Raw genomic sequence first — 22,916 nt, 5'->3', positions numbered from 1 at the left:
TAAAATCTGAAAACCAGAAATATAACTCATCACACTTAATAATGCAATTACTGGTAAGCAGGCTTCACTTAGAAGACTTTAGTCAGGTGTACTGCTTTGTGCCAGAATTATCTCACTGCTGTGAATTTTGAGCTCTGTTTGCAAATCAGCTTCACTTGTCCCGCTACCTGGACGTTGGCTCTGCAGTATTTCTGCAGTCCTCATGCCAAGGAGTATCATTCCCTGTGTTACTTGTTTGGTGACTTTCTTACCTCACTTTCTGCAGTCTGTGCCCAGAACAAACTGCCTGTGACAAGCTACAAGTTCAAGTCCCTTGAGCAGTTTTAAAGGAGGAAGGGAACTGTGCCTGGTGCTAAAGCATATCCCAGCTGTGCAGTGAGCAGAAGTGCTGGTGAGAAATGCTACATCAGGATTTGTCTGGACCCCACTTCTATTCTGCATCTGTGAGCTTAAGTATCTCCGGCTGAGAGCTGTGGCTGTGCCTGTGTGCTATGCAGCTGGGAGCAGGGCCAGTGTGTCCCAAACACAGCAAACCATGCCCTGGGTGCTTTGTGGGGGGGCCAGGTGCCCCCCAGCCCACTTCATGCATTCTGAACGAGCCACCACCATCCTCTGCAGCAGGCTTCCTTGGCCAAACACAGCTCAGTGAAGCAGCCCGTTCCTTGCTACCATTGTATGAATGTGTTCAGAATTTGGCACCCGCAGATTTATGCTCACTTCTTTCCAGGGCAGACTGCAAATATGCGCTTTGTTGAAACCAATCTGCTAATCTTTAAACTGCCTGGAGCTGCAATTCTCAATGGGTGGCAGGCGCTTGTGGTTACAGGCCCGAACATCTGGGATAAGCTATCTATTCCACTGACACAGGAACACATGCTCTTTGAAGAAGTTCTTTAACCTTTTTCTTGATCACTTGTCAGTGTAAAGCAAGCCATTAGTTTCTGCTCAGCGCTGTCTGCTTTTCTAAATTGGGTAACTTAAAGGAAAATTTACTAGATGTGTCACTGACAGGTTGCTGTTGCATTTATACCTGGAGTTGGTGGGACCTAGAGCGTGGGCACGTGCATGCTGGCACGTATGTGCCTGCAAACTACTTCTTCTATGTGTCTGTCTTTGTATCTGCCTGCAGACTTACGTCCCTGGAGAAAGCAGTACTTTATGGAAAAGGTATCCTGAAATTCCAGCCTTAAGTGACTTTGATAGCAGCCTTTCAGTGCCTAAGGGGGCTGTAAGAAAGAAGAGGACAGAATCTATAGCAGGGTTTGCTGTGACAGGACAAAGGGAAATGATTTGAAACTAAAAGAGGAGAGCTATAGACCCGGATGTAAGAAGGGCTTTTTAAAATAAGGGTAGTGAGGCACTGGCACAGGTTGCACAGAGGGGGTGGGTGCCCCATCCCTGGAGACACCTGAGGTCAGGCTGGATGGGGATGTGAGGAGCTGTGGGTGTCCCTGTTCAGTGCAGAGAGTTGGGTTCTATGAGGCTGTGAAACATTTACGGAAGCGAGGGCGCTTGCAAGCCTTTAAAAATCAGTTGATTTCTGCTGCTGGATAGCGAAGCAACAGCAGATCAAAGTCCCAGTGTAGTTGAAAAGATTTTATATCTTTCAGCATCACAATCTCTAATTTGGATGCACGGGAAGGATCAGAAAGTAACGTGCATCTGGGGATTAAAGACGCTTTGCTACTCATTCTAGCTAGCATATCCTGAAAGATTTTCAAAGTCTCAGAAGGGAGTGAAGTGCTTTAGTGATTTTTATGTCTTTGAAAATCTCTGTTTAGTTTCCCTGGTGGAATTTCATAAATACACACTGCTAGCTGTCTGATGCCAATAGATCCCACCCAGGGCAGGTAAGCGCCAAAGTGACAGGGCTGCAAAGGTAGACATTGCTGTCACCGTGCGAGCAGCCACGCGCAGAGGTGAAGACCTGATAATTCCTGTTGACACTTGCTCCTTTAAAAGTTTGCTGCAGTTTTTGCTCCCACCTCTCCTACCCTCTGAGTCTGTTGGTGGCCATGCAATCAGAGAAAGAGATGTGTTCTCTTTGTACCTCTGCCGAAGGGAGTTGCCACCCTGAGCCATGACTTTCCACCTTGAGATATGACATGCAACATGGGGGTTATAAAGTACTGCAACCCTTGAGTGTCTTTACACGCTCTCACTTGTTCCTGTGCAGGTCACTTAGTAAATGTGTCACTTGCTCCATGCTAGCGGTGCTCGTGGAGTTACTCATGTCCCAGAATGTGCTCTTATGCATGGCAGTGTGGGTTATTTGTGTTTAATTTAGCTTTGCAACTGGGAAACATCTATTCTTCCACTAGCTGCAAGGCACAAAGACTTTTTCTTGCTTGTTTCTTTAGAGAGAACTTGATGGGATCAGTTGTTTACTTTTTGTGGAGGAAAATCGGTAATGAGATGAAAGCTGTTACAAGCAAACAGTTCTGCCAAAAATAAAAATTAAAATCAACGACCAAAAAACCCACAACATCAAGGAGTATCACTTCTCCAAAACCTTATTTTAGATTAGATCTAGGCTTTCAGATTAGTTTGAAGGTGTTTCAGCAGTCTGAGTCTTCTGAAAACGTCGTCATTGTTGTCTGGATGTCTCTGGGCTGTGTGTTTTGATGCCTTCTTCATGACTGGAAGATAAATTTTCCTTTTTTTTTCTTGGATAGGAAAGAATGCATTTTCACCATCGACCCATCAACTGCCAAAGATCTTGATGATGCTTTGTCCTGTAAACAACTCCCTGACGGTATGAGATATATTTTACAAAATACTGCTCAGTGTTTATATTCAGCAGCTGACACACTCATATATGTAATTTGTCATGAAGTATTCTTTACCAAATATGAGTAAATGTTAATCTGGTTTTCTCCTATTGTTTTAACTGTCTGTTTTCAGAAATTGTAGAGCAGATCTCTTCAAACTGCAGTCTGCAGTAATATTGATGTCAGGAAATGCAGAAACCACAGTATTTTGCATAATCGAAGCTGTGATTTAATTTGAGCAGATCTCAGCTGCCTCCTGTCACTCCTGGGCTTCTAGCAGAATAGCTCATGTGCCACTCCTGAAGCCTAGGAGAAGTTTGACCTGGAGTGCATAGTCCCCGAATAAAGGAACCTTGTTTTTGAAGGTCACTGGGGCTGCATTGCTTCTCAGTGTTTGTTTATGGGATGCTGAGAATAGTCAGATGAGCAGAGTGTGCCTTACAAGTTGTGCTGCTCTTCTCATTGCCTTTTAAGTTTTCTGTTCTGCCTTATTTGTGCTTTTACTATGTCATAAGCCAGCAGAACAGAAAGTAAAGCTTCAGAAGCCAAGTCTTGATGATTCCGAATGAAGGAACTTCACTCGTGTAAGCTTACATTGCTATCCAATTCTGCTCATTTAGTTTGATGAGATCCAGTAACAGGCTTGGTTTAGAAATAGTGCATGGTTTGATTAACACATCTACAAATAATGAAGAAGATAAAGTGACTTTTTTATGTGTTTGTTTTATGTGTTTGTACTTGTTATTAGTGATCATGATATGATGATATCAGACATGGCTCTCTGGTTTTGATTGCTTTCATTCTGTGTAATGTGGCCAATGAATATTCATGTCATTTAGAGCTTGTTACAGAATAGCCTTACAGAACTATAGAGATGATTAAAACAAACAAACAAAAAAAAACAGTTGAAAGAAAATTTGAGGCTAATAAAATTATTCCTAATTGTATTGTATGATAATCAATTTTGAGGCCAGGTTAAGGAAAAATTGTTGTTCTATCTCACTGAAAGTTTATACAGTCTCACTGAGAGTTCCTAAACTTAACTCTGCCCTTCCTCTTTGCATTTTATCATCTCAATTATCCATAGATCTATGACTATGTTAGTGATCCTGCAGTCACTCAGAACAAAGACACTGAAACCCTGACATCTGAGACTCTACCAGTCACACCTCCATGGGTTTTAGGTGCAGCATGAGAACGTTCTTTCAGCTTTTTTGTGGTGCATACACCTGTGTTTTTCCCTTGTCCATCCTTATCTCATCCCTTGGAGAACATGTTCAGGGAAAATAGCTGTTCAGGCAGGAATTCTTCCTTTCCAGAGACTGCGTTGCTCGTGCCTGGGACTTGGTGCCAGTGCATTAGGGATCATCGCCACTTGTAACGTCCAAGGGGCTTCTAGACATGATTGGGCTATTGCCCATGTGTTCTTGATTGCAAAAAAATCCCCCTGTAATTTGTCAGGCTGAGTAATTTGTCAGCAGTGCTGCCACACATGGCTTCATCTATGGAACCTCTTTGGAACAAGTGCATCTCATGGAATCAAACCAAGGGAAAAAAAGAAAGGGGATTAAAAGAGAGAGAGAGAACACCCACCCAAGTTTTCATTGGCCTTGTTATTTCAAAGGTCATCTCTGATGTGTTTATCTGTAGAGGACAGAGGTTGCGGACAAAGATCATACTTCCTTTTTGAAGAGATCTGAAGAAACCCTGGAGAAATCAGGGGCAGGGCATAGCTGACTTTCTGAGAGTAAAACTGAAGGTTTGTGTGGCTTGTATCTAAAATTCATGGAGTGGGAATCCTGCACTGAGTGACGTGGCTTGGTGCTACGGCGGTGATGGGTTGGTGGTTGGACTAGGTGATGTTAGCGATCCTTCCAACCTCAATGAATCTGTGATCCAGTGAAAGTTTGCATCCCTCCCAGGAGCACTGTGCACATTCCCCTTTCCTGCAGGTGAGCCTCAGATGAGTAAATCCAAGAGGCAGATAAGTAAATTCAAGAGCAGACAAGTGCATGCCCCCAGCAGAGGCAGTCCCAGCCCATAGGCCCTCTGTTAAGCCCCACATATTGTTTTCCACAACTCATCAGATGTGATTAAGAGCCCTCTGGAGGATCAAAACTAGTGCTGGAGGTCCTTTGGGTTCACTTGCTTACAAAGCTCATTCTGTTTGCAGCCCTTGTGTTAAGGAGAGCTCTTCTGGGAATCTTAATCTTGTGCATACTGGAGCTTCTTGATGCATTTTGGAGGATTTCTGGCTTTAAAAGTTGTTATACTAGCTGCAATTATTAAGACAAAGAGTTGTTTTAGAGGTTAAGAGCTCATCCAGGGCTGGCAAGCTTTCATGTCTCATGAGGACAAAGTTGTGTTAAGAGTTAACAGAGCTTTTATTCCAAACGTAAATCTGGTTACAAGAAATTATTATTTTTTCCATCTTTTTTGCCCATATGTTAAACACTTAAAAAAAATTAAATAAAAAAAAAAAAAAAAAAAAAGAGAGAGAGAGAAAAAGAGCCAGCATGAACAAACCGCATATCTGGCATCCTCATGATGTCAGGAGATCTCCAGAAATCAACAGAAAATGCAGTACCCGATTCAGAAAATGCCCCAAATGACCCAAAATAAATGCAAGCAAAAGACTTTACTCACACTTTCCCTACCAAGCACCAAAATGAATGCATTTTGGCTGATTTGGAAGAATGAAATTGTCCTCAAGCATTAATTACTGATTTATTCGATATTGTGGCAGTTTCTTTGCCTTGAAGCAGAGATGTGGGTCTATTTTTGCACCTTTTCTTAGTTTTAAAACTTTTCAGTGTAACAGTTATCTGTTCTGGTCACTGGATGGAGGACTTCCCTATGCTACATATTCAGTAAAAGATGAACCTTTTTTTGCAAAAGTAATCCATAAGTCTGTCATAAAGTACTACCCAGTAGCAAAGGAAGCATGGGATGACTGTGGGAAGAGCTTTATTTTTAATGGAGCTCATAGTAAGATACTGCAGCAGTTGGAAACTTTACAGGGATATATGTCATAAGTGGGCCAATCTGGGTTTGAGAGGATTTTATATTGAAGTCTGCTTTTGATTAACTGTCGTGCTCCTCGTTATTGTTTAATGATAGGAGTAGGGAGGTACGCTTGCTGTTTGCACTTGTGAGTGTATATTTTAAGAGATCAGCTCCAATAAAGAATGAAAATAGGGTTATTTATGTAACAGCTTTAGAAATATGAACGAGCTGTACTCCATTTAGATGACTCAGCATAATCTTGGAGTAGGAGATGGATCTGGACGGCAGCAAGTTTCTGCAGCATTTGTAGAGTTGTTTCAGGATAGCCTGAGGTTTTAAGCAAGTTCATTTCAATCAGTGCTCCTTTGTGATCCTTTCTGCACGTATTCTAGTGAATGGCTGCAGCCAGGAGCGCGCCACAGAGCAGCTCTCAGTTTGAACAATGGCTGTGGAGCGTTCACAGAAAGCAAATGTATGGCTTTGGAGCCTGAGTGCTTTCCTCTGGGGTGCAGAAGTTTGAAGATTTATGCTGATCTTATCGTGTAAGAGCATGCCATGCGACCTGCATGTCCCAGTGGAACCAGGCAAGTTCCATACGCTTGCCAAACTTCTCCTGGGAATTACTTGTAGGTGTCATTTGATGTATTTCTGGTAACATACACGACTGATGCAGTCATATTGTGCTTGAAAGCTTCTAACCAGTAGAAACAGAGGTGAAATTTGACAAATTTAAAGTCAGCCAATTCCAAATTCCATGTATTGAAATTTCAGGCCATGACAGGAAAGGAGTTACCTGGAATTATTGGGTGCATTTCAGAGGAGTTGTCTCACCTACGTGCTCATCTTCCAGTGCTGATTTCAAAGAAGTACTGGCAGCATCTTGGTACATCTTTTTGTGTGTTTATTGATGACTAATGTGGTCCTTGCCTTTCTTTCATTCCTGTATGCTTACCATCTTTCAGAGAGTAATTCCAGTTTTAAGTAATTTAAATCTCACTGTGGGAGGAATCGTTGCACTGCAGAATAGAAATACATTTTGCAGGTTGTTTGTTTGACTTCTTTTTTCCATAGTGACGTTGGTCTTCTGTATTTTGGAGTGAGGTCGGATACAGATACGTTCATTGAATTCATATTTTTACCTGAGGACCTAAGCAAATGAGCTTTCTGCAATATGCCGCTCCCTGTTTTTTCCCTTCCCTTTAAATTCATTCACCCTGTTGGTGAATTCAAATCAAATATACCTAAGGGGAATGCAAAGACATTGTGTTTCTTCAAGTATCATGAAAATGGGATCTGAGCAAAGAGGGGAGATTCACTTAGTGACCCAAATCTGGGAAAAGTGCATCATGACCTTTGTCCTTAGCAGACATCTGAGAGTGAGATATGTGACTCACATCTCTGTTCAAGGAATATTTTCCATGTATGATGTTAAAGTTATCCCTTTTTTACTGCAAGCGTAAAAGCTTGCTTTCCATGGACTTTGTGGACACATTAAGGCATCCCTACTGCATGAGCTCCAGCGTCTTGCACTGAAATAGGCCTGTAGATCCCTGGTAGCCCCAAGATGTTCTCTGCCATTTCAGGTGAACACTTGCTTTTCCTTTCCTTCCATCCTTGTTCTTTCCCAAAGCAGATTACAAACATGTGAGGACCAAGTTGGTTTTGTTTTGCAAAGTTACGCGCACTTATTGTTTTAAGTTGTAAATAATCCCTCTTATTTAGTTTTGTCCCTCTAGTCACATAAGTACTGTAGGATGAAATTTGCTGCAGTGACACTTGATGCAGAACCTTTCAGCTAAGCTGTTTGGTTTCTGCGGCATAGGCTATAGGAAGAATTTGTAATTAGAGTCTTGTGAGCTGATTTGCTGAAGATAAACACTGAAGAGTGGACTAGTGTTGAATCAAAAGTTATATTATGGATTAGTATGCTTTCTTCTCTGTAAGGTAAGTGTGTAAGATGAATAGCCACCAGACATGGTTTAGAGAGAAAATGACAGAAAACCCACGTCACTGTATGAGTCAAATACAAAATGACCGTAAACTGTAATTTCCTTAAATTTATAGCAGGAGTCAAGTGTGGGAAAAATAAAGAATACATACAAGGAATGGGATTGTGTGTAGTATTTGGTTGTTTTTTCCTTTGCTACTGTACATAATTAGCTGAGCTCTACTTTTACTTGCTGATTTGTCTGGTGCCTTTTTGTTAAGGATCTACGTTTTGTCAGTAGAGAAGTGGAAATGACAGATTGCAGTGATTAGAAGCAGGTACATTTTTCCTCTTCTTTTTTTCCCATCAAGAACTTGTGGTTCTTTGAAATACGCAAAATACAGTCAGGTCTCTGCCAAATTCAGATCAATGTTGTGTCCCACACTGTGGTCCCATGCATTGCTGGTGGAATTGCAGCATGTACAGTATATTTTACCTCTTATTTTAAAATAACATGGGGTTGTGTCTGCGGAAACACAAATCACTTCCAATTTCCAAGGCCAGAGTTGAATGGAATCAGAGGGTTGAACTGCGTCACCCTTCCCCTACCAATTTCATCTCTTTTGAAATCAATGAGAGAGCTAAACAGTGTCATGCTCTCTTTAGCTTGACTGGAAATAGAGCAGATGGTGATTGAAAGGGTAATAGAGTAAGCCTAATTCCTGAACAAGTGCACTAAAATAATAAAGCTCTGGGATGCAGAACAAGAAAGTTTGGATTTGGTTTGAGCATTGATTGCTGGAACATAATTTTTTAAAGCATTTCTTGCATCTGTGTGAAAGATACTTGTGGGAAGATTGTGGGTTTTTTGTTTTGATTTTTTTTCCCCCCACAAAACTTGGGCAGAATTAGTTGTTGGTAATTCGTATCTGTTGCACTGGATTTTTGTATTAAGTATAGAAATTTTATAAAGATTCCACCCCTATTCCAAAAGCCTTGAATTTGGAAAACAGAGATCAAATTGAGACAGTACATAAACAAATTCATAGAGGAAAAGGATGTTAGGGTTTAAGCAATATGAAAGGTAGGTTGCCTATAAAGGGCTAATCTAATAAAGATCGGCTGCAGAACATGTGATCGGACACACAAATGCAAGTAGAAGAATTACTGTTTAAAGTGAATGTATATTCCTGAAGTGAAGAGAGGTGCTGCAGGCAAAATCTCCTTTTGAATCGTTCATACATTCAGGACCTGGGACAATTCCCCAAGGATTTAGAGGCGTGGGTTTTCCTGGGTCAACAGATATCCCTAGTTTAGATACTAACTTAAAAATGGTAGTGCCCAACTTTGTACTGAAGAAAAACCCTACAAAAGATCAGAATTCATTTAAGGAGTTGGGTAATGAGGAGAGGATCAGAAATTCCTGATTTAAAAGCACTCTCTCTAGGATTTATTTTCACTGAAGAGAACTCAGAGATGAGGAGGGATGTCAGAGAACCACAAAAGGTAGATGATGACCAAACCAGAGCTAGAGAAAACAGGATTTCCCAGCAAATTCAGCAGATAGGAATCCAAAGATAATTGAGGGGACAAAAAGGGTACAAATAGCTAGGAATAAGTTCCCACACAGTTGACTTCGGTCGTATGTTCTGTTGCGTGCAGGCAGTAAAGATACTGTTGCTGTATATGTTTGTTGTCAGCTTTTCAAAATGACAGGATCCCTCAGAATCACTGAGCTATTGTTGTAACTAATAATTTATTGCTGTGTATGGGTTTTAAGAACCTAACTGAACAGGAAGAATGTCTTCTTACAGCGCAGCTCGCTACAGTACTTCTTGATTGTTGACTATTGCGTTGGTTACTCAAAGTGTAAAACAGGGCACAGATGGAAATGTTTTGGAAACGTTTCTGAACATAAACAAAAAGTTGGATGGCTGAGAGTGAAATCTCAGCAACGGCCTTCTATTCTCAAAGGAGCTGAAATGTCAAGGCTGCTCAGTGGGGAAGTAATTTGTATGTGTTTGGCCTAGCACTGAATTCCAAGGTCTCGTTGACTGCCCAGGAGCAGCCTTGGATTTCTGTGTTCAGCAGAGATATCACAAAAGATTGACTTAGGAGAGAGGCAGGTCCCTTCCCACTCCAAACCTTCATTACAGGAAGAGGATGACATCCTACACTCCCCAAAGATTGTGATCCATCTTGAAAGCTTCTGGGTGCCACTTCCCTTTTCTTCATATTCAACGACTGTTGATTTCCTGATAGAGTTAACCTCTTGGAATAGTGATAACAACAAATTGTGACGTGAATGCCAGAAATTGTCCTTTTGATTTTGTCACTGTGGAAACATAACTGCTAAGAGGGTGCTTGATAGAGCTAAGCACAGACTCCCTTGGCAACGTCTGTCTACCAATGAGAAGTGTTTTCTGAGCTGTAAATCTGAGTTCACCGTGGTGACCTGCTTGACAACTTGTCTTGGGAAAAGGTTGAACATCTGTCTGTGGAGTGGTTGGTTTAGACTGAGTAGCAAAGATTCATATTGAGCAAAAGTCACGAGCAGTCATCTGGAGGTTCTCCCAGAGATGGCCATGTGGCAAGCACTGTCATCCAGTGGAGAAGTTAATGTATCTGAGGTTCTTATCCTCTTCACTTCACTAATTACACTTGAATCTTGCAAGTAAATTAATACAATTTTTAAAACTTCTCAGTGGAACTTGCTGTTTTGGCACCTCACAGTCTGCTAGATCTTTGTGCAGACATGGAGGAAATCAGCTGACTTGTTACCTTTTGCAGTGTACGTCAGGCATCAGCACAGGAATAGGGAGGAAACGTTTGTGAGCAGAAGGTAGGACGTAGGCATCACTGCATAGGAAGCAGTTGTATCTGGTCACACTCTTCCAGCGTTGGCCAAATTTGATATATGAAAGAAATGGCATGTTCTCTTTATTTTCCATCGTTATCTTTGCTGTTCCTAACTGTCCTGTGTCCTGCCTTAATGTTTTCTATTAAAGTACTTCTGCCTTACTTCCATCTGTATTTTTCTGTGTGATTCTTATTCCGCAGTGTGAACAAATCCTTATCCTGTGCACTTACTCTGTTGGATATCATTCCCTGTGTCCTTCAGACTGCAATTAAATATTTTATCTTGTACATGCTGCGTAAATTCTGTCCTTCTGAGTATTTAGTGCTTTTCCCCCAGAATAATTCCTTCTTTGTTAAAGTATCTGACTTAACGGTGCAGTGGAAACATTTGCACAGAAGAGCTCTTCTGTTCTCCTCCTAAGTTATTGCATCTGGTTGGAAGGCAATTTTCATGAACAGAGAGCTGTGGTCCGGATGGCAGCATCTCCCATCACAAGGTGAAGAACTGACATGGGTTTGCCGACAACCCAGAGGACAGGACACTTGCTTATGGATTTCTCTGCCTTTGTACAAAAGTATATTCTGTGAGATCTGGAGATCTGACTTCTGATCATCACCAGCTGAGATGCTTCCAGCATCTACTCTGTGTTCCCATGATAGGACTGACTCCCACACTCCTAGGAATTTGGGGATAGTTTGTGATGATATTTTGCCATCTCTGAACTTACTCCTCAGTGTTGGGCAGGTTGGGTGGTGTGTTGCTTGTGGAGGATTTAAATGCTACCCTTAGTCAAAATACTTAAGTGCTGAAGTGATTTGGGTTATGCTGTTTTGTGTATAAAGCTCAGGGCTTCGTAATGCATGATGTGTGAAGTGCCTTGTTATGTCAGTATTCTGGCTTTGTTTTTCAGTATAAAAGGTAGCTTTTATATTCTATTAGGAAGTGAGTTTAGGAAGTTGCTGAATTTATTAGCTGCTACGGATAGAAAACTATGCAATTCACATGGAAGAGCTGCTCCCAGAATTTAATTTAGTAATAAAATCTCCTCATATTCTGAAAGTGTTTAAAGATTTGTTTGTTGGTCATGGAAAAAAAAATATTCTGCTATGAACTACTCCTTTCCTAGTAGATTTCTCTGTTTCACATCTTCACTTGCCCATCATTGCTAAAGGCACTTAATGAACACGAGTTCTGTTTTGTACCTTACCTGGAGCCAATCCCAAATTTGGTTGTAAAGGCATGATCATCTCCATAACATTCAGTCAATGCCAGAGACTTAAGTACCAAAGGTCAGAGTGACTGTGAGAATTGAGTAGAACAGCACTTTAAAAGTCACTACAAGCAGATAGGAATTATTCTGGATTTTAGACTCATTAAAATCTTGCTTTGACCTTTTGACTTAAAGAGGAAGAAGGAAGAAAAAAACACACAGAAAATCCATTGCCATCTGTTTTTAAGAGTTGAGCTGTGAATGTTTTCAGGTTCTCTTGGGATTGCTGAGGGCATCACTTTCCAGCACTGCCATTTGTATCAATGGTTTCTCAGAAATCCATAAGATGCTGAGATGCTCTCAAAGTCTCTCTGTGGCTGGTGATCACTGGCAGTTGTTCCTATGGGTTGTTTCTCACGTAAACCAGAGGGGCTCAATAGGGATATATCCTAGAGGCCAGGCTGGCAGTGGTGCCTGGTGGTGTGTAGTGTTTTGTAGATCATGACTCTTTAGAGGTGCTTATTGTCTGGATAGAGAGTTTTTCCTCTTTTCAAGTCATTGCAACTTTCCTGAAGTCATATTCGTGGCTGGTTGGAAAACTGCTGCTCGGTGCCCTGGGGACTTGTCCTGCTCTCTTTGAGGTACGGAATTCTGATTCCTTTTGCCAGAGACTTTTCATAAGGTTATGTTGAAGAAGAGACCTTTTGAGAAAGGAGAAGATATGAACTGCTTTTAAAAAAGTGTAATTAGTTGTATTTCGGTTGGCTGGAGCAGCATCATATGATAATTTAGAAACTTTAGTTTCCTGGTAAACAAGATAATGCATTTATGCTCAGTTGCGCTGTGCTTTGAAAAAGCAAAATGGCCCTGGGGCACACAAGTAAAATTTAAGCACTCTCTTTGTTATTTTAAAATAACTGAAATAAAGCACACTGATTTTCTGAACAATAGATTGGCTTCCTGTGCTTGAAGAGTAACCTCAGCTGAGAATTAAAGCCACCCACCTGTATCTTCAAACTCCTGAGCAGACAAATAACTTGCTCTTCCCACAGTTCCACTTGTAAGTTTTGTGTAAATCTCTTCTCCTCTTCTCCATATTGCTCTTTTTTTTTCTTTTTTTTTGTTTCCTTTTTCTTTTTTCTTTTTTGCTGTCATTCTCTCTGCCCCTGTCCCAACCTGAACGCTGCCATGCCTGGACCATCGATGTACCCATGTAGTACATGCATGTCCTGAAGAGAAACAGATGCTTGTGCATGGGTCAGATCTTTCATTTAAAAGCACATGCTGTTGATCCTTAGCTTCTTCCAGCAGCTTTTTCCTACTTCTGCTAGATGCTAAGCACTGCTTTGCAAATAAGTGAGCAGCACCAGCTACCCCCAGGGCAGAGAATGAGGGAGAGCTGTAATTATTTGCTGCAGGAGTTTGGCCTAACCTCAGAAAAGTCAACTGCCTTTAATTGCTGGAAGCAGCTGGTTGTTTTCTGTCTGGAGCAAATTCTTTGCAACCTGCTTTGAACTTTCCTGTATCTCCCTAACTGAGAGGTAACAGACGTCTCCAGAAATAGTTGTTAGCACAAAAAACTTGGTATTGGATTTGAAGTTGACGTAACACTCTGGTTAATTGTATTCTCTCCTGAGAAGGGTGATGAGTGAAGGTGAGATGGAAATAAAGGAGTGTGTATCCATGTGCTGGAGAATTACCTGTTGCTGTCTTATCCTCAAGGAGTAGCATTTTTAAATTCCGTGGTCCAAAAATTTACATGTGCCAGAGTACGAAATGAATGTGCTTGGCCTTCCCCTCTGTGTTTGTGACTAGGGTGCTGAAGATGGAGAAGGGTTTGCTGCCATTGTGTTAACTCACTGCTGTTCTGATATATTCAACCCAACTTTCTGATTCCTGGAGCAAATTCTTGATACAGCTTGCTGGGTTGTCAGTTTTTATGGAACATTTACAGACTCAAAGGTCTTTCTCCTTTCTTCTAGTTCCTTCTTGGTAATCCTTTTTGTTTAGAATTGTTTTTCGTACAAAAAAGAAAAAAGGTCTTTGAACTCTTTTGCTGTAGTACTTGAGATCATCAGTGAAGAAAAAAGAAACAGCTTGTTCTTTGTTCTTCTGTTAGGTGCCACACTTGAACCATTGTCCTTTGATTTTTAGCATCGTATCAGTGTTACGCACACAAGGTTTTGGAGTGAGTTCAAACAAACCAGATTCTCAGATCAAGAAGCTGAACCTTCTCTAAAGAAGCACAGCACTGTGCTGGGGGATGCAGCTTTGCCATTTGGTAAGCATCCGGAGGAGATCCAGGCTTCAAGAAACTTGCAGAATTTCAGGTCTGTTTCATGCTGCCATTCCAGCCACTCATGCTGTGGTCAGCAAAAAAGGAAATGGTCGTCTCTGCATGTAGTGTCACCACAAATCCCATCCATCCCTTTTGCAGAGAGTTTTGGCCTGGGAGTTTCTTTGGTCAGTGATTTGGCCAGCTATTTCCCTCTTCATACTTGCAGACCTCCTTTAATATAATATTCCCCTCTGCTATCCATCTCTGCTGCCTGGTCTGCCTGTGCAAACTAGGCAAATAGGGTGCAGTTGGCCAATATACCACAAGTTGCTCAATTCTAAACTGCATTGTCTATTGCTAATTGTCTCCCACTCTTTAGATTCATAGTGATGGAGTTCTGCACCCACCTTCAAATGAAATGATTTTAAATGAATGAAATTATGAGATCCTGAATGAAAGAAGCCCTCCGAGCACCTTATTATAATAGATGCTCTCTTTTGCTCTTGCTTAAGTGTATCAGCTATATGAAGTGTCAGGCTTAATCCCCCACATATTCTTAAGTAGATACTCTAGGAAATTAAAAAGGTCATTAAACTAGTAGTGTATATCTAGTTTTAGGGCTTGTTGTGCAGCTTTAGGTTCATTGTAGAATTGTAAATTGGGTCAGACAAATGTGTGGTTTGTAACATACACCTTTCTGTGAGAAATTTAGATTGAAATCAGGATGAAGAACTACGTGCCAAGATACGAAGCCTATGTTTGCTAGAGAAGTAGATTTTGTCATCAAAATGCGTGTGGAGTAGGCAGTGTAGCAGTGTGTAGTGTCTGGTCCACGCATTGCCGACCCTCTCCTCTCTGTGGCAAGACTTTTTCAGTGTGGGAGGGTTTAACTCTCTTTTCCTTTCATTCAAGGCACATATTCTTTTTTCCTTGGGAAATAGCATAGGACTTACAATGTGAAATGCTCCTTCTGTGTTTGTCATAAAAATTAATGAGACTGGAAAAACTGTTTGCGAACCTCAAAGAGAATCTTAGTGGAAGAACTGTGTAGATAGAGAAATACTATTCATTTTAATTGGCAAATAAACCAGGAGAGCACTAGAGAGCAGGTATTTCTGTGCAGGCTTAGGCCGGTATTTTCTGCAGCACATCCAGGGGAAATCAGATTAGTTGATCGCTGTCTGTATCTTCAGTTTTTCTTGGTCTGAGTTTGTTGGGGGATGAGGGAAATGGGGTGATTCATACTTGAGCAAGGCAAACCCAAGAGCTGCCAGTTTGCATTATGTCAATGTATGTAACAAAATATTTAGATAGAATTTCCATTAAAAGTTCAAAAGCAGGGGGCTCGTGCTGACCCCAGCTTTTAGAACCTCTGGTGGGAAACCTGAGTGAAATTTAACTCCGCACGGCGTGTTTTCGTTGGCCAACTCCATGTTTTATTATCTCATGCAATGAGATCTTTTTTGGTTTGTCAATTTTCTACCGAGGACAAAAAGTTCATGTATGTAACAGCGCACATATTGAATTAAAGTGCGATTAAAGGCATGATGTAATGACCCCCTCTCCTTTCCTTTGGTCAATATTTGCCTGCAGGGTCAATACATTACAATATTGACTTCAAAGTGTTCAATATTTTTTTACCTTCTGAGTGTGTTGGCTTCAAGACTGTGTAATATTAGACTTGTCGGTTGAATTGTTAGTCTAAGACTTACTGTTTAAGTAGTTTCAGGCTTGGATGCCTAATCCACGTAGAGCAGCTTTCAAGGCATCTGATAATATCACAACACAGCTGTAGGCAGCTTTCTGAGGTGAACCATTTAATCTGCAGCCTTTTCTCCCAGCTTTCTGAGTGGTGGAATTTGTCCCTTGGTGTGCAGTGGGATTACTGCCCTCTCCTCCTGCTGCCATGATATTTACTCTCTGCAGGACTTTCCAGCAACTATAGGTTATGTGGAAAAACCTAAACCCCAGTGCTCCCATCTTCCATGTGATTTTCTGCTGCCTTTACATCTCCGCTCTATCAAGGGTACGAAAGCAGCAAGAAAATACTTTAGAGAGTACTTTGTGTATGTAAACACAGCTTAATAAAACTGACTGGAGGAGCTGTTGCAGGTTGTCCAGGAAAGTGGTAGAATTACTGTCCTTGGAGGTGCTCAAGAACCTTGGAGGTGTGGCACTGAGGGACGTAGTCACTGGGTCCAGTGGGGATGGGTTGGGGTTGGACTTGGTGAGCTTAGAGGTCTTTTCCAAGCGTAATGACTCTATGATTCACCTCTTCCCATTCCTGCTCTGCTGAAATCCAGCACTGTTACCCATTGGGTGCACACCGAGGCAGATACACTGCATAGTGACATCAGCTATTAACAATTTGTCCTTCAAAAATGTGACACTTGAGAGAAAGGCTTTGATAATATCCTTCGCAAGGTGTATAAACAAACAGGATTAGAACCAGGATGGTATCTTATTATGCTGTCTTTTTGGAAAAAATAGAAGAAAGAAAAAATATTTATAGATACCACAAAGTTAGTGAATTCCTCTAAAGAACTGAATGTTATAATTAGGAACCTGCCACACTCAGAACTGTTCTACAAATAAGCACCTCAAATCTAGTCTCGTTCTTCCAGAGAAAACAAAGGTCAATGGGCTCCTTTGAGGATTAGCAGACCAGAATTTTTTGGACTGAAGTACTAATTACTTCCAAGGCTGAGGATGATCGCTACTTCCAAATTCAAATTATTGCTGAAACCTCACAACAAACTCAGTAATGCTCCTCTCTAGCCTAACTTTTGAATTGAGATACTTTTAGAGTAGACTGTAGTTGCAGGACAAAGAGCCTAATCTGAGGATAAAGCAGGATAACAGGGAGAATATTCTTGTGGAAGGCTGCATTTCTGCATAGCCTGATACTAAATTATTTAAGACTTCTGTGGACATCAGCAGCAATTTGCACTTGACCCAGAGAGAATTGGAAGCAAGTACAGCTCTGAGATCCCAAGGCAGGCTCAAAACTTGTGTCCTGTACCGCCTGTGGGGTTGCAAGGTGGAGTCCCACATCCCATATCTGGCAGCAGAGCTCACTATTATAAGGTCTTGGCTGTGAATACTTAGCCACATGGTTTTTAAAGGCTTGCACGCATCCACCACTGCCTGAGCACTCATACGTGGATGTGGGATGAGGTAAGCTGTGGTCACAGTGGTGGTGAATTTGGTCGTTCTGAGAAACCATAGTTTTCATCTCAGATGGGAAGAGACGGATGGAAATACCATTTTTGTGAGCTATAGGCATAGCATATGGGGGAGAAGAGGAGTCAGAGTATTTACATAGAATAATACAGAGAGATCAAAATGCAAAAGCATTCAGACTTGTCAGAATGATAAACAGATTTGTGAAAATCACATTGTCATTTTCTTTTCCTTTTCTTTACTGTCTCCCTAGCCCTGGTGGTACAGCTGATATAGGACTCACACATCACAAGAAATGTCTCCCAGAAGTGATCCAGCAGAAAATGCTGTGATCATAAAACTGTTTGTTTTTATTTTTTAATAATTTTCTTCTCCTCGGAAAAGTAACTTCTGGATTGAATTATTCCCTATTCCCCAGTTCCCTCAATGCCTGAATTTCTACCTGCAGCCTACTGACTTCCTTGTACGATTTCAGGGAACTTTGAAGTGGGTGTTCACATTGCGGATGTGAGCTACTTTGTACTGGAAGAAACAGCACTGGATAGAGTGGCGAGCGAGAGGGCAACGAGTGTCTATTTAGTGCAAAAGGTAGGAACAACTTTTCTTCTTTTCTTCTGAGCACTGTTTTTTCCTTTTACCTTTGCAAGTTTGTTTTCAGATGTCATCAATCAAAATCTGGTTACTATTGCAAGAAAAATACAAAAATTGATGAACTGGTGTAGTCAAACACAAGACTTAATGCTATGCACTGGCTCAGAGCTCATGAAAACAGCAGTGCGTGAAGCAGCAATCCGTGGGTAGAAACTCAGGTATGCCAGAGCTTGGTAGCTTAGGAGCAGCTTAACTGGGAGGGCTGTGCTGACCTGGAGCTAGTTCAGGTCCCATAGCTTTAAAGCTATGTTTATATCGTCACAAGCTGGAGATAACCTTGACACGGCCCTACTTGGTTTCTCTGCATTGCTGTTGCAGGCTCAAAATTTGCAGATCATAGGATAATAGAATTATTAAGGTTGGAAAAGGGCCAAGGTCACCAAGTCCAACCCCAGCTGACCCCCACCATGCCCACTGACCACATCCCTCAGTGCCACATCCCCACGGCTCTTGAACGTTTCCAGGGACGATGACTTCACCTCCTCCCTGGGCAGCCTGTGCAGATGTACCACCACTATTTCTGAGAAGAAATGTTTCCTAACATCCAGCCTGAATAGCAATAGTGATGGAGATAGTGGTAGTGATGAAGAGTTTTGTCATCTCACTTCTTGAGGAACCACAGTATTTCAGTTTTCTTTCATCTTGGTATCCCACATATGGAGGAGTGATGCTTTCTCACCATGTACTGAAAAGATTTTTTTTTAATAGTAGAGATTTTAGTACAACAGAAGCAAATATTAAACTCAGTTTTGAAGTTGACTTGTAAACCGTAAAAAGGTTCAAGTTTGAGCATAATATTAGAGCAGAGGAAACATCCGTGTTTCATCCATGGATGATTATTTTTGTCTCATTTTTAGGTGAACGTGCAGAAACCCTTTCTAGCTCATGAACTATTGCAGGTACTGTGTATGAATTGAAGCCAGGAAGCTTGGCTCTTGGCTTCAGGTAGTAGAAGACCTTACCAGTGCAACCCTTCCTAGATGTTGGGGCATCTTTGTTGATATAAACAAGCACATCCTAATTGCTGGGTTGTGTGGAGCAGCCATGAGAGCAGCGCAGAAGTGTCTGAGCTGGATTGGTCATAGTTGAGACCAAGGAGTGACCTCACTGAATGATCACCTTGCCAGAGATTGACTTCTCCAGGAGTGGAGAGCAGTGTGTATCTCACAGAAACAGCAGTTCTTGCACCATAGTCTTCCCAGCCCTACAGTCTCTCTGTCAATAAGCCTTTGGCTCTGTGATGCTCTGCTTCCACCTCTGGTAGGGGTGATTCCATAGCTGTCGCTCACCATGTCACTCGTGCTTGAAGGCATGTAGTTTTTTGGAAAGAAGGATTTTTTTTTAATAAACATTTTTAATGAAAATGTAGCTAAATTCAAAAGTTAATTGTTCCTTCTAAGTGCTTTTTTTCCCCAAGCACCAGCCATGTGTGATGCCTACAATAAGTTATATGTTACCTTCTCACATCCATTATCTCCAATTGCTCTTCACCTACCTTGGCCTCTCAGCCAGGGATAGTGTTTTGCCCCCTCTACTGCCTTGCAGAGAATGCATTTTAAGAGTACAAACCAGGTTAGATTGTTAAAGCACAACGTTGGTCACTATTTTAATTGCAGTAGATGAAAAGGAGCAAGAGGATGGGCAAAGGAAAGCAGCCAGCAGTCTGAAAACAAGATGGTAGTGTGACTCTTGTAGAAAATATGCTTTCCTTTGATGGAATTGTTTCCTAAGACAGCTGTGATTCTGCTAGAGGTTAGCACCATGCTAATCCTCCCAAAGAAGTTAAGTAAGCCACATATTTAATTTTCCTGAGACATGTATCCAGAAGGGGAGTTATTGTGTAATTGCTAGCGGTCTATTTAATAAAAGTCAAAAGTTTTTGAAATAAGAGTGTATCAAATTTTAAGAAGCGAGAAAACCTAAACAGTTTCCTCTTTTCTGGCACATCCCTTAGTGTTATTTTAGGTGTGAAGCAGCTCGAATGAGAGGTCAGCCATAAATCTGTGTAATATTTTATTGGTACTATTTTATACTCGAGATCAAAGATGTGATCTGTAAGTCTATCTCCGTGCTGAGTCCCAGGGCTTCGAGACATTCACTTCTGACACCAGCAGGTTGTCGGGGTGTTGATATTTTGATAATCTCAGGCTGAGTAACAAAGAGTTGCTCAAAATCTGAATTCATGGAAGTGTTGATATAACTCTTAAGCAGAAATCTTGGCTCATAAACAAATTGCCTATTTCCTCTGAGTGTCTGTTAGTGTGTAAGCAATAGGCTTGCTGAGCCCGCCCCATTGTTAGACCTTGGCACCCTCCTCCTGGTGCTGGGGTGGGCGCTCCTGGTTGCTGCAGTCCCTCCCCATAGGATCCATGGGAGAGATGAGGTCACCCCAGGAGTCAACAGTGGTTGTACCAACCAGCAGGGCAGTTGCAGAATGGGATTATTTGAGACGAGCAAAACTGTCTGTGTGGCTTTTGAAAATGAGGAGTTTGTTCTCTTTTCCCTGCTGGTCCGATTGATTTTTTTCCTCCTCTGTTCCTTGCAAAACTGCTCCACAAGTCCAGTGAGCAGAGCCGCCCTGGCTACTGGGCTCTGCACTTGGCCAGTGAGTGTCGTGGCTGCAGCAGATGGTTCTGATTTCAGAGGCAATGTGAAGTTTTATCACCCCACTACGTATGCTCCCAAGGAACAAATCTAAGGCTGGAAATTCGCACTTGGATGCTGGAAATGCTTTGCTAGCCTAAGAGGCAAAGCAAAAACAAAAACAAACAAACAAAAAAAAACCAGCCCAAAGGGCTCTTGCAAGCAGGAGGTTGGATAGATGTTTCTGTGCCTGAAATGACTCCTCCATCTGAGGTCTAACTGTTAAGTACATTGCAGGCCGTGGTAAGAAGGCCAGGTGTTTTATAAGCCCAGGGTGACGGTGCTGTAGGAAACCCCCTGCAGTGCCTTGTCCAACTTTGACTTTTCCCCTGCCTGGCTGTGCAAGGGGCTGGCAGGGCTGGAGCTCTGCTGCTCTGGCCAGGTACAGCAGCAGTGGGTCTAAGGAGATTTCACACAGAGAGAAATGTGGTCTGATTTGAAATGCAGACTTGCAAGTATGAGCCTGGTGGATAACAGCCTTTTGCTGGAAAAAGTGCCCATTTCGTATCCCTTGGGTCCTGCTAGGCTGGTGGGAAGAGATGATGTCTTTTATTGGTCTGAGTGAGAGATGGGATTGGAAACCAGACGGCACAAGCCTTTCTACAGCCCTTGATTCTAGGATGTGTTCAGTGAAAAGGATTTCCAAGGGCTGCGGGTCCCTTATTTCCATGGCGAAAGTTTTTTCCCTAGCCCTTCTGGACTGCTCTAACAGCATTTCTAGGTCCAGCTACTTTTACACACCCCCTGCTCCCAGCTTTTTTGAGGTGATGCCATGCAACCCTGCTATTTTGTAAAACTTCCATGGGCGTTACAGGCATGCTTAAAGAAATCTCCTCTCATCCTGCGTCTCTTTCAGAAAGAGATGAAAATAATCCTATTGCAACGGTTCCTTCGGGGCAGCCCCTGGGATAACATCTCACTCTCTGAATTTGACACAATTGTGATGTCTTTGTACATTAAATGCTGGGCTTGCAACTACTAAGAATCCTTTTTGACTGTGACTGAATCACACTGAGGATCAGGCCAGAAGAGGAAATTCTTGCTGTCTTTGGAGACTTCTTGCCTGGGTTAAGTTGCTTTGCCTGAAGTTTCTTCCCTGCAAAACAAGGGTGACATGGGTTGGAGCTTCTCCTTTTAACAGTAGGTTTGTTATAGCTAATTTCTCAGTGAGCACTTAGCACTGTAATTATGATCTGAGTTAAAGCTTTGCTTGTGTTTCACATCATTGAAAGCCCTTCCGTAGAATTATAGCCTCTTGAATTGGATATTAATCCTGCTCAAGTACACTTAAAACACGCATCCTGTTGTTTCACTCGGGCTGTTCTTTGTGGATGGGCTTTCATGTTTCATGTCGGCGTTTTGCTAGCAGACTGTTATTGCCTCAGGAGAAGTGAAGGGAGAGGATGTGCAAAGGCATGAAGGTATTCAGTAAGTACAGAACATCATCTCTGGGAGCCAAAAAATTAATCATAAGGCAAACGGGGAGAGATGGAGGCAGATGCTTGTAACAGCATCCTTAATTTGGATGGGAAAGGGTTGGGAGCTTTTATTAAATTGCCAGCACGTTGTTCACTGTGACCTGAGCCTCGGGGTCTCATGGAGGTCATGGGCAATCCTAGACAGGCAGGGATTTCCGATAGTCTAGAAAGCTATTTTCTCTCCTTTCTGCTACGGGCTGGCATCGCTTGGGCTACATTTCTAACCCTGTGGCGTGGGCCCTTCCAGGCAGCATGGCAGCCCTCACGTACCAAATCTGTCAGCTATGAATGTATGAGTATTGTTAATGTGCTTTGCACAACTGGAATAACAGAGCTGACTGCCTTTGTGTTGCGGGAAACAGCTTATCGTAATGTGTGCCCTGTGACCTCCCAGCTGAACCGGCGCTGCTGATTCATGTTGAAAGGGACTCCTTGATAGTTGGAGACCGTACAGTTAACCTCTTGGCATTAATATGCAGTGCAATTAGAATGGATTTATGGCCATCACCCGGTGCCAAACCGCAAATGTGATTAAATATTTTAGGAGTCTTTCCTTCAAAGCAAAAGGTAAATATCAACTGTGTGCACTTAAGGAGAAAATGGGCGTCAGAGACTTTTTTTTCTTCTTCTGTGTTGAAGAGCAGTTGTTTCCTTCACACCCAGATGTAAAGTGTTGTCTGTGAAATCACCAGATCCACGCGACAGAGTTTGGAAGAGCTGGGGTTGCTGCTGTTCCTGTGCTGTGTGGCGCACAGTAGAACAGCCAAAAGTAAGGTGAATTAAATAGCTGAAATATCTTTGTGGCAAACTTGTGTAGAGCATTTTTTTCTGTGCTTTTCTGGAAAGTACCAGCCCACCTTACCACCCAGAGTAGAACCAAGAAGCAGGTACTTCTTCTTTGAGGGCACT

The 22,916-nt window shown here is 42.0% G+C and overlaps 1 protein-coding gene across 5 annotated transcripts in view; it reads left to right on the top strand.

Moving 5' to 3' along the window:
* Positions 1 to 22,916, top strand: part of DIS3L2 (DIS3 like 3'-5' exoribonuclease 2) — a 165,952-nt gene that overhangs the window by 85,594 nt on the left and 57,442 nt on the right. For all 5 annotated transcript variants that reach the window (XM_042820290.1, XM_042820295.1, XM_042820291.1 and 2 more), the window contains 2 exons: positions 2,676 to 2,755; positions 17,711 to 17,823. In XM_042820290.1, coding sequence (XP_042676224.1) covers positions 2,676 to 2,755; positions 17,711 to 17,823 — 193 coding nt within the window. The remainder of the gene's footprint in view (positions 1 to 2,675; positions 2,756 to 17,710; positions 17,824 to 22,916) is intronic.

Source organism: Centrocercus urophasianus, unplaced genomic scaffold (genome assembly GCF_019232065.1).
Source record: "Centrocercus urophasianus isolate 14NV4802_14NV808 unplaced genomic scaffold, USGS_Curo_1.0 seq_19, whole genome shotgun sequence".
Taxonomy (NCBI): domain Eukaryota; kingdom Metazoa; phylum Chordata; class Aves; order Galliformes; family Phasianidae; genus Centrocercus; species Centrocercus urophasianus.
This window is presented reverse-complemented; position numbering and strand designations above follow the sequence as displayed.